Genomic DNA, 11,767 nt, shown 5'->3' with positions numbered 1-11,767 from the left:
AATTGTAATTTTGTTAGTTTCGTCTTGATTTTTAAAAAAAGTAATAAATTTAGTCTTAATATTTACATGTTTATAAAAATATTGCGAGCTGAATTTATTAAATCATGACTAAATTGATAGAATGTGTTAACTTTGAGAGCTAAATTTGTTATTATACCAATCAAATTTATGAAAATTGTCCTTATTCGGTCACTTTCGAAATTGATAGGGATTAGATTGGTTCGATTTTTTTAGAGAGACAAATTTTCTCAATATCAAAATTGAGATGGACTAGAAAGGTCGTTTTACCCAATTTAATCATTAAATAACATGTTACATCTAATGTGACATAATAATTTAAAATGAAAATTTTAAAAAATGAATATTATAAAAATAAATGTTTTAAAAACTTTAGTTTTGAGGTTTTTGAAATGGAAATTTTATTATCACTTTTTTTTTAAAAAAATTAGTTTTACTTAATTTTTGTTTTTAATTTTAAAAGTTATGTAACACAATTCTATTTATTTAAAATTTTTATTTTAAATTTAGCTATGTAAGATTTGATATGTCATTTAACTATTGTAATAACAAAAGGACTCGATTGATATATCATCGATAAATTAGGGATGTAATTAGAATAATCTAATGTTTAAGAACCAATTTAAATTGATGGTCACAATTTAAGGATGCTTAATGTAATTAACCCTTTTCTAATAGAGCAAACCAGGGTAAAAATATGACCCAAAGACTTACCTTTTTGGAAGTTATCTCCTATCCTGTCATGTCTTTGTTGGTCTTAATTGCAAAATGAATGCATGGGGCCATTAGCAAACCAAACAGTACCAACTTCATTAATTTAGATCCCAATATTGCAGTAATCTCATAGCACAAATCCTTTGGCTACAAAATCAAGAAAACCCAGTTTGTTGAATTTTCGAGGCAGATCAACTTCAATTTCTTTGTGAAGGTTTCTCCTTATTTTAGTTCAACCTTGATTTCTATTTCTATTTCTTGTTTTTTTTTTATTTCCCTTTCCTTAAAGATAAAAAATATCTTCAAGTTCTTTTGCTCAAAAAAAGAAAAAAAAAATCAACCTTCAAATCCCATTTGATTGATTTGAAGTGGTAATTAAGAATCTTCTCAACAGAAAGTGTAGTTTGATTTTGAAGTACCCAAGTGAGGTAAATCTATTTATATTTGTGTTTATATATATAAATTATATTTGTTATATTTTTTTTGATCTCATCTCATCTTTTTATGTTCTTCTTGAAGCAAATCAGAGCCAAAAGAGTGTTTGGACTTTTTATTTTGACCATCAAATTCTTGGAGTTACAACTTCATTTGGAAGTGGTAAGTGGATATGTTTCTATCGTTGTTATAACTAATTTTCTGTCCTTTTTATTTATAATTATATCACATTACACACATGTATATGATTTTATTTAGGATCAACGTTGGATCAAATCGAGTCTAAAATTTTTAAATTAATCGAGTTGATGAGTCCTATTTTATTATCCTAATTTGATTTGAATTTTTTTCGAATTGAGTAAAGTGAAATAAAATTCGAATTGAGTAAAATTTTTAAAGTTAAATTAAAAAATTAAACACGTCAAATTAAAATATTATTACCGTATAACTAATTACATGTTAAACCACTTAAATTTGAAACCATATATATTTTAAAAACTTTTTAAAGAAAAATAAATAAACTTCAATCATTAATTAACTTATTTAGGTTCCAAAATTCTTATTTTAGGAATTTTTTAAAATTATTAAAAAAGTTAGAATTTTTATAAATATTTTCAATTTTTAAAAATTATTTTAATTTTTTTGTAATTTTTGTTGAAAAAAACCAATTTGCTCATTTTCAAATTTGATAGAGATTAAAGAGGTATTTACACTAATCTATTATTCGAATTGTCAAATCGATTCAATTAACTTGAAATTCAATTTTTTCAAATCAAATTGAGTTTTACTCACTTTTAATTTTATAAATTTAAATGAATTGACAAAAATAAAACAAACAAAATGAAATAAAAGCTATAAAGTTCATTTCATTAAATAAAATAGAGAAACCAATTCTATATGGTCTATATCTACTAGACTTTATCACAAACAGAAATATTTTATATTAAAAATATATTTATAAAAATATTTCAACTGGTTTTGTTTTTTATTCTTAAATACTATTTTTAAATTGTTTTATTTGAATATTAAATCTATATATATGACAGCGAGTTATGGTGTCACTTTCAACTCAATAAACCAAATTTAGTAGAGATAAAAACTCAACAATTACTATTGGGTAGTTTTTAGTTTTAAATTTTTTTTTTCAAATTTAAATAAATTAATAAAAAAGTACATAGACTTAGTTTAATTAATTTTAATCATTAGAATTATATTTATCTGTGTAATAAAATATATATTTCCAATTTATAATTATATGGCATTACACTCGAATTGTATATATGATTTTATCAACTAATATGAATTGATAAAATGAAATAGAAATTTCTCATCTAACTCTTGCTTTCCTTTATACTTTTCTACCCAATTCTATACAATACTTGTATTTAAATTTCTAATGTATAAATTTGTTTTTCTCTAGTTTTCAAGTAATGTTTTTTTTATTAAGTTTCTAATAATATTCGCATTTGGTGTTATGATTTCAGCTGGACTAAGTTGGAAGAAAACCCATTGATTCTCAGACTTTGAATCCTTCTTCAATTTGAGCTTGTCAAGCATGGGTTGCGGATTTTGTGAGGCTGCTCTTTCTAACACCGTTGGAACACTGGTTGTGGACTGTGTAGTGAAGCCGGTAGGACGTCAACTTGATTATGTCCGTCGCTTTCATGACAATGTTGAAAAGCTCCGAGAGAAAAAGCGTGAACTTGCAGATGCACGAGATCGTCTACTACATAAGATTGAGGATGCTAAAAATCGGCTTCTACTAATTGAAAATGATGCACAGAACTTGCAATCAAGGGCAGACGAAACACTGTCGGATATGGGAACTCTGGAGGAGGAAATCCAACTGAATAAGAGGTGTCTCATTTGGTGTCCTAATTGGAGTTGGAGATATCAATTAAGCAAGAAAGCAATGAAGAAAATCCCGGATATCTCTGAGCTTTTGGACAAATTTGGTCAACTTGGACCAGTCGGTTACCCTGCTCCTACTGCCCTTCCCACTATAGATTTCCTATGTTCTAAGGAATTTGTGTTTTCGAAATCTTCAGAGACTGCATTCTATCAAATCATTGAAGCCTTAAAAGATGAGAATATCAACATGATTGGGTTGTGGGGGATGGGAGGGGTGGGCAAGACCACCCTGGCTCGTGAAGTTGGAAGTCAAGCTCAAAAACTGAATTTGTTTGACAAAGTTGTGATTACGACTGTGTCTCAAAAGCCAAATCTTGAGAGAATTCAAGGTCAAATTGCACAATACATAGGCTTTGCTATGAAGAATGAACAAGGAAGAAGATCCGTGCAAGAATTATGGTTAAGGCTGAAGAATGAACCGAGGATTCTTATCATCCTTGATGATATTTGGGAATCTATCAACTTAAAGGAGAAGATAGGAATTCCAATTGGGGATGATCATAAAGGCTGCAAAGTTCTTTTAACAACACACCGTCAACAAGTATGTCAAGCTATGGATTGTCAAAACGTGGTACAACTTGGCTGTTTGAATGATGATGAAGCTTGGACTCTGTTTGAAAAGAAAGCAGGTCTAGATGGCTCTTCTGATGATTCTATTAAAATCCTAGCAAATCAAATTGTCAAAAAATGCGGGGGTTTGCCTATAGCTATAGTTCCGCTGGGCAGTGCCTTGAAAGGTAAAACCCATCATTGGTGGCAAGCCGCACACCGGAGACTCGAAGATCGTAGATTGACTGAAATTGAGGATGTTAATGAAGAAAATGCCTATGTATGTCTTGAGGCGAGCTTCGACTACTTGAAGAATATGGAGACCAAGACATGTTTCTTGTTGTGCTGTTTATTTCCTGAAGATGATGAGACTTATGTGGAGAACTTGGTAGGATATGCATGGGGACTGGAGTTGTATAAAGGCATGGACTCAATTAAAGATGTTAGAAGTGAAGTGCTTGCATCAATTGAGACCCTCAAGAACTCCGGTTTGTTGCTAGATTGCGGAGAAAGGCATGTCAAAATGCATGATGTGGTTCGCGAATTTGCTTTGTGGATAGCATATTCAAGAGAGGAGATTTCTTTTGGGACTGTTGAAACACTCCCGATGGATGAAAGTTTCAAGCATTACACAGCAATCTCCTTCGAAACTGATCAAACGGATGAACTGCCTAAAGGAGTGGGTTTTCCATACCTCAAGCTTCTTTTACTTGGTAGTTTCGTGGAAACTTCAAGCGAATTCTTTGAGGGTATGAAGGCATTACAAGTTTGTGCTTTGAAAGATCAATCGATATCTCTAGCTGCATTTAAGTTGAATATGAACCTTCGAACTCTGTGTTTGATTGATTGTCAACTCTCTGACATCTCGATGCTTGGGAAGCTGAAGTCACTTCATATTCTCTCTTTAAGTGGATCTGATATCATTGAATTATCGACTGAAGCTGGTGATCTAGAAAATCTAAGACGGTTGGATTTATCGTATTGCTATAACCTTGAAGGATTCCCTCCTAATTTAATACAAAGATTGTCCGATTTAAAAGAACTATACTTGCATGGTTGTAGTTCCTTAAAATGGGCGACTGAGAATTCAACTAAAGTGGAAAGCTATTCCAGCCTATCAGAGTTGAATTCATTGCCAAAGTTGGCTGTAATATCATTGGATATTTCTTCTGAACATCTTAAAGATGGCTTTGTGCTTCGTAGATTATGGAGCTTTGATGTTTGCATTGGCATAAAAAGAGAACTGCGGTACCGAAAGAGGGACCTTGAAACTTGGCCAATCTCAAGATCTTTGAGAATCGATAAGTCTGTAGATGCATGCAAGCAACTGCTTGAAGATGTAGAATCTCTTGAATTGGGTGATGTGGAGGGTCACCCAAACCTTATTCCGAGCTTGGACTTGGGATTTAGAAAGTTGACTTCTCTAGATCTTCGACAGTGCCACTCTATGCAATGCCTAATTGATGCATCAAAGCAGCAAGTGCCAATCACTGCACTCTCTAATTTGAGAAAGTTATCATTAAGTCATATGTTTCATTTGGAAGAGATGTGCAATGCTCCCCAGCCGCAAGGTTTTCTACAAAAGCTTGAAGAGGTTATAGTTTCAGATTGTGGTGAGATGCAAGTGTTATTCCCAATTGCTGAATTGAGGAGCATAGAACAAGAAGGGCCAGTCGTTATTTAAGCCTCCAAAGTCTGAAGATTGTTGAAATACAGAGATGCAATAATTTGAAATATATCTTCCCAATGTGTGTTGCTAATAGCCTTGGGCAACTGCATACTTTGAAGATAATGAGTTGCTCGCAATTGGAAGATATAATCCAAGACCGACAAGTGGCATACAAATGTCTACTCCAAAGTCTAAAGGAAGTATGTGTATCTCACTGCAATAACTTGACATTTTTTTTCCTTATTATCCCATGGTCAAAGATTGGGAAATTTGATTATGCTTTTCATTTTAGGTTTCGTTGATTGATTTGCCTCAATTGAAAGAAAGGGATGTGAACGACATTATGCTCACACAATTATCTTTGCAGAAGTTAAAAGTGCACAATTATCCTCAATTGACATATTTTATTATTTCGACTACGATACAAGTAAGATTTTTCCTTTTGTTTTATATTATTTATTTATTTGTTTCTTTTTTTTTAATAATTTGTTGTTTGAATAGTTGTTTAAAAGATAGATTTTATTTTATAACTTTGGTCTAAAACTAATCTAAATAACCTTTTAAACAAATTAGTTGATTATCAAAAAAAAATATTATACTATTAAGTCGGTAAACAAAAATAAGCTATATAAAATTATATATAAATTTTAGTTTGGTTGGTATCGATATTATTGTGTGAATAGGAGGATGTGGGTTCGAGCGCACTCAAGCATGTTTATCTCTCTATTTAAATGTGGGAAGGAATTATGGATGATTTTAGAATTTGTATTTTTAAATATAACCTTTTACATAGGTGGTTTTTTATTTTTGTATTAATATATGAAAATGAGTTTAAGCAATTCCCAATTGCGTTGTTACACCTATCCAATAATTTATATGTACAGATTATGTAATATTATTTATGACTGTTTCTGTACCACATTTTTGGAGTATAATATTAATTTAACGTAAAATATTTTTTTTGTAAGGAAATTAATTGATGAAACGTTAAGTTGGTTGTTGACATCTTTGAACATTTTGAAATTGAAAATTGATGATATGTTTATAGGAACTGGTGTTTGGGAAGATGACAAATGAACAATTGAGCAATTTACATTTATGTAAATATGAGGAATTGGAGCAAGATCAAACGTCATCACAACATCATCCCCTACCTATTTGCTTTCCAAATCTGATTCTAATTGATATCTTGGAATGTGAAAGCTTGAAATCTCTCTTTCCAATTATTGTTGCTCAAGGTAGCTCTAAACAACTAAATGCGCCCAATTTGCAAACTCTGAAGATAGAGAGTTGTTTTGGAATGGAAGAAATAATTCAAGACTCGCAAGTATCAACCATAAGCTTCCAATGCCTAAGGGAAGTACAAGTCACAGAATGCAATAAGTTGAAATTTCTCTTCACAATGTGTGTTGCTAATAGTCTTGGGAAATTGCAAACTCTGAAGATAGAGAGGTGCTTTGGAATGGAAGAAATAATCCAAGACTCACAAGTATCAACCATAAGCTTCCAATGCCTAAGGAAATTACAAGTCAGAGAATGCAACAAATTGAAATTTCTCTTCCCAATGTGTGTTGCTAATAGTCTTGGGCAATTGCAAACTCTGAAGATAGAGAGTTGTTCCCAATTGCAAGAAATAATCCAAGGACCAGAAGTGTTAATCTCAATGTCTCAAGGTCTTGAACGATTGAGTGAAGTTGAGTTAATTAATTTGCCTCAATTGAAAGGAAGGGATAGAAACGACATCGTGCTGGCATCGCCATCTTTACAGGTGTTAAGAGTGAGAGATTGTCCTCAATTGACACCCTTTATCGTTCCAACTAATATACAAGTAAGACCTTCTTATATATATTATTTATTAAAATTTTCTCCTTTTGATTTTTTTGTATAAAATAAATAAATGCTTGTATAACTCTTTCAAAAATAGTTTTCATTGTAGAATTTTGGTCTAAAAACTAATCTAAATATACCTTTAAGTAGTTTAGTTACTTACAATACCAATTAGCAGTAACATAAAATAACATTTCAATTGAATACTTTTATAATCTATATGAGAAATATATATAATTTACAAATAAATTGTTAAGACATTTTATTTTCTTATATATATATATATATATTGCAAACATTATCTAGTACTACGTAATATTATTTATGTTGTGTTTTTGCACCATATTTTTGGAGATTTTTTTTTTGTAATTTATGATTATTTGAGTTGAACAGTAAAATTTTTAAAAATTTGAATTCTTTGACTATAAAAGATTGAAAAAGAAATCTTGTGCTTATTCTTAAATTGATGATATGTTTATAGGCATTGGATTTCAGGGAGATGACAGAAAAGAAGCAAATAAGCAACGTGACAGTCCCTGAAAGGAGAGGAGGAACATCAACATGTACGGAATATTTAACAATTTCCAATTTTGAAGAGTTATTTGAATATTCTGGATATAATCTTTCAAGTCTAAACTTCCTATAGTTGTCCGAGCTAACTGAATTGCGGGTGATATGGAGTGGTCCCATCCAAGTTGAACACTCTCAAAATCTCACTCAATTGACAGTCATTGATTGCAGAAGGTTGAGATACATCTTCTCACCTACCATCGCTCGAAATTTGCCACAATTGTGGATGTTGAATATATCTGACTATGAGGAATTGGAGCAAATAATTGAGAAGGATCAAACTTCATCACAACATCATCTCCAACCTATTTTGATACGAGTCACAAAAGCCCAAATTCTTGAAGGCGAGGCCCAATAAGCAAATTCCCAGCCCAATCAAGAAATCCATCCATACTTAGTTGAAAATCAGGCCAAATTGTCAAAGTGGCCCAAGTTGTAAAGTTTTATTTTTATTTTTATTTATTTATTTATTTATTTACTTAGTTTAAATTTTTATGTCAATATTCAGTCCAAGAGTCCCAGATAAAATGACCTTTGACCGAATTTCCATATTAAAATAATTAGGAGTTTTTTATTTTAGTTTTCTAATTAGATTAGGACTAGTTATAAGGCCTATTTAAAGGCATGGCTGTCCACCTTGTTAAACACTTATCATTATTATTAAAATTTCAGATTTGTTGAGAGCAGAATTTTCTTTGAGTTTTCTCCAAGATTTCTCTCTTGAGTTTTCTTTAGAAGTTGTTTTAACAATCTTGTGATTGTGGGAGCCATCTTCAACCTTCTTCTTGCCATTGATATTCTTTGGAGGGGAGATTAGAGCCGTTTGAAGGGAGTTGTGAGATCTTTCGAGATTTCAAGGCTTCTTAGGACTTATCTTTTAATTTCTTACTGTCAATTCTTTCTTTATTTCTACTTGTGCTGAATCATTATCTAATCTATTTTCTGTTCTTATTGTGTTTTCAGCCTTTTTCTATCTTAAGGAATCAGCCCAAAAATCCCCAATTTCTAGGGTTTTTCCATACTCTTTTTGGGTGAAATTAGATTGTCGAAATTTGGGGAAAACTATCTTGGTGTTCAATTGGGCAGAATCACAATCTCCTTGAGGGTTTCAAGAACCCTAACACTTATTTCTATTCTCAATTTGATTCTTTGCTGATTTGGGGATTTTATTTCAGATCTGAAAATTCAAAAATCTAATCTTTTAATTTTCTGTTTCGTTTCAGATCTAATTGTTTAGGGTTTTCGTAGGAGTTTCTCGTGACTTGGCAACTCGATCTTGGTCCGCGCGCAACCCCGTATCATTTGGTATCAGATTTTGGGTGTTTTGGGTGTTCTTGGTTGATTTCTAAACTGATCTTTATTTTTTAAATTACAAACAGCAGTTTTACCCAGAAAAATTTTCGAAAAAAATTCATTTGAGTGGGTAAACGTTTTCTGATTGATCTGAAATTTTACATACATATTTTTGGCACTGTTATTGAATATACAAAAATATTTCCCGCAAAAAAATAAGTCGAAAAAGTCAAAAAATTGAAAAAAGACGAAATCCAATAAAAAATTAAAAAATATTCAGCGGGTTGAATTTGGTGCCCAAATTTTCCAGATCAAAAATTAAATATTTGAAGACATTCCAGATTTAATTTTGTGATTTTTTGAGATCGGGAACACCTCGAACGAAGTTGTCAAGTTACTCCGCAGTTTTTCGGTTTGAGATCGGGAACACCTCGAACGAAGTTGTCAAGTTACTCCGCAGTTTTTCGGGTTTTCTGTTTTCAACAATTTTTATTGATTCTTAGCTGTAGGTTTTCATTTTTTTGCTTTTTATTCTCCCTTTACAATATCTAACACCTTCTTGTTTTTGTGTTAGTAGGATTTAAACGTGTGCCCAATTCTTCCTCAGTGCAACACGAATCAATTGGTGTCTCGTCAGTTTTTGGCATCCTAGTGCAAATTAGGATTCTTTGGTAGTTTGGTTCACACTCTCTAATTGGTTGATATAAACTCTGATAAAGAACTCACAAGATTGAATTCGACCTCATTGAGAATTTGATTTTTCTTTTTGAGTGATTAATGGTGAGGTTTGCTAACTTTTATTTTTGAGTGTTGAGTGTTTATTTTTTACAGGTTTTGAAGATGTCTAAAGGTGATAATAATGATGCACTTATGAAAGTCCAACAACAGTTAGACAGACATACTGCTGCAATCACACAAATAAATGCTACACTTCAAGCATTGAATACTACTTTGAATGAGGTACGAGTAAATCAAAAACATCAATATCGAGATCCAATTAAGGAAGATAGGGATAACCAGCCCCATAGGTGCAACCCTCAACGTGTCCCTAGAATGGATGATGATTGTCATGATCATGGACAATCATCTTTGGCAAAACCAAAGAGCGAGCAGCAACGAGAACATCTCTTTCATACTCGCTGCCACGTACAAGGTAAGCTTTGTAGAGTTATTATTGATGGTGAAAGTTGCTCGAACATAGCCAGCACGACGATGGTGGAAAAGCTTTGCTTAACCACTACCAAGCATCCACAACCTTATCAACTACAAGGGCTTAGCAACGAAGGCCAATTTAGGGTCACTCAACAAGTGCGCATCGCCTTTTCTATCGGTAAGTATCAAGACGAAGTTGTGTGCGACGTAATGCCTATTCAAGCCTGCCATTTGTTGCTAGGAGAACCGTGGCAACTGGATCGAAAAGTCACTCACGATGGTCGTACCAATAGGTATTCTTTCAAGCATCAAGGAAAGAAACTCACCTTAGTGCCGCTCACTCTGGAACAAGTCCATGAGGACCAAATCAAACTGAAAAATTCTGTTAAAACAAGTGAGGAAAAAGAGAAAGAGAATGAAAAAGAGCAAAAGAGATTGAGAGTGAAAAAGAAATTGAAGAAAGAAGAGAAAATGAATTAGAAAAAGAAACAAAAGAAAAAGACGTGGAAAGGGTAGTGAGGAATGTTTCCACTAACCAAGATATGAATTTTTCTTGTGTTGCTACTTTTCAGGTTCCCGAAAGATCGAAAAATAACTTTCAACTTCAATACCTCTCAAGTGAAAGACGCTTTCATACGATCAACTTAGGCAAAGATGAAATCACACTACATGATCCCGAAGAGATTCGACTACACTATGCCCCCGATGAGCGAAGGTTTGTTTTAAATGAAAAAGGTAAAATCGACCCTTATTCTTCTGCTTATCGAGGTAAGATGCTTGAAACCTTTGAAACACTTTTGTACTCCTCGGATAGTGATAAAGATCGTGTTGATGAACACTTAGATCGAAACGTGCTTGACTGTCCTATTTTATTTATTGATGATCTATCTGTTTTGATGGTTGATAAAAAGATTCTTGTTTTTGATAATGCATGTGTGAGTGAATCTATAGACCGTCGATTAATGCATGGTATGATTATGCAACTCTGTGAACCATGTGAATCTTTTCAAATACCTACTTGTGACGATTATGATTACCATTTGATTTATTACTCGCAATTTATTCATGGTTTGTGGGAACAATGTGAGACGACTGAATGCCTTAAAACATGTCCATCTTTGTTTCAAATATTTGACGAGGCAGTGGTGAGTAAATTAGATTGTTTGCATGGTAATCTGAATCTGTCCATTCACATACGTTATACATGTTCTGTTATGCTTATGATTGGACTACAAGCTTGTTTCCGTTGCTATTTACTATCTCATGGCTATTCTTTTCAGTGGACTCAATTGCCATTAGTCCCGTTCGATAGAGGAAAGTCGAGTTCATTTGATTTTTCAGATTCGAGGACGAATCTTTTTGAGGAAGGGGGGAATGATACGAGTCACAAAAGCCCAAATTCTTGAAGGCGAGGCCCAATAAGCAAATTCCCAGTCCAATCAAGAAATCCATCCATACTTAGTTGAAAATCAGGCCAAATTGTCAAAGTGGCCCAAGTTGTAAAGTTTTATTTTTATTTTTATTTATTTATTTATTTATTTACTTAGTTTAAATTTTTATGTCAATATTCAGTCCAAGAGTCCCAGATAAAATGACCTTTGACCGAATTTCCATATTAAAATAATTAGG

The 11,767-nt window shown here is 32.5% G+C and overlaps 1 protein-coding gene across 2 annotated transcripts; it reads left to right on the top strand.

The window, feature by feature from the left end:
* The first annotated feature begins 805 nt into the window (after positions 1–805).
* On the top strand, positions 806–6,559 carry LOC107903657 (disease resistance protein At4g27190). Of its 2 annotated transcripts, none has more exons than XM_016829783.2 (5): positions 806–1,160; positions 1,252–1,329; positions 2,652–5,496; positions 5,589–5,723; positions 6,345–6,559. In XM_016829783.2, the coding sequence occupies exon 3, from the start codon at positions 2,723–2,725 to the stop codon at positions 5,309–5,311; it is 2,589 nt and encodes an 862-aa protein (XP_016685272.2). In that variant the 5' UTR covers positions 806–1,160; positions 1,252–1,329; positions 2,652–2,722; the 3' UTR covers positions 5,312–5,496; positions 5,589–5,723; positions 6,345–6,559. The 2 variants fall into 2 exon arrangements, with proteins under 2 accessions (XP_016685272.2, XP_016685273.2); XM_016829784.2 differs by having other exon boundaries at positions 844–1,160; positions 1,260–1,329.
* The last annotated feature ends 5,208 nt before the right edge of the window (positions 6,560–11,767 follow it).

This window comes from Gossypium hirsutum, chromosome D05 (genome assembly GCF_007990345.1).
Source record: "Gossypium hirsutum isolate 1008001.06 chromosome D05, Gossypium_hirsutum_v2.1, whole genome shotgun sequence".
Classification (NCBI taxonomy): domain Eukaryota; kingdom Viridiplantae; phylum Streptophyta; class Magnoliopsida; order Malvales; family Malvaceae; genus Gossypium; species Gossypium hirsutum.
This window is presented reverse-complemented; position numbering and strand designations above follow the sequence as displayed.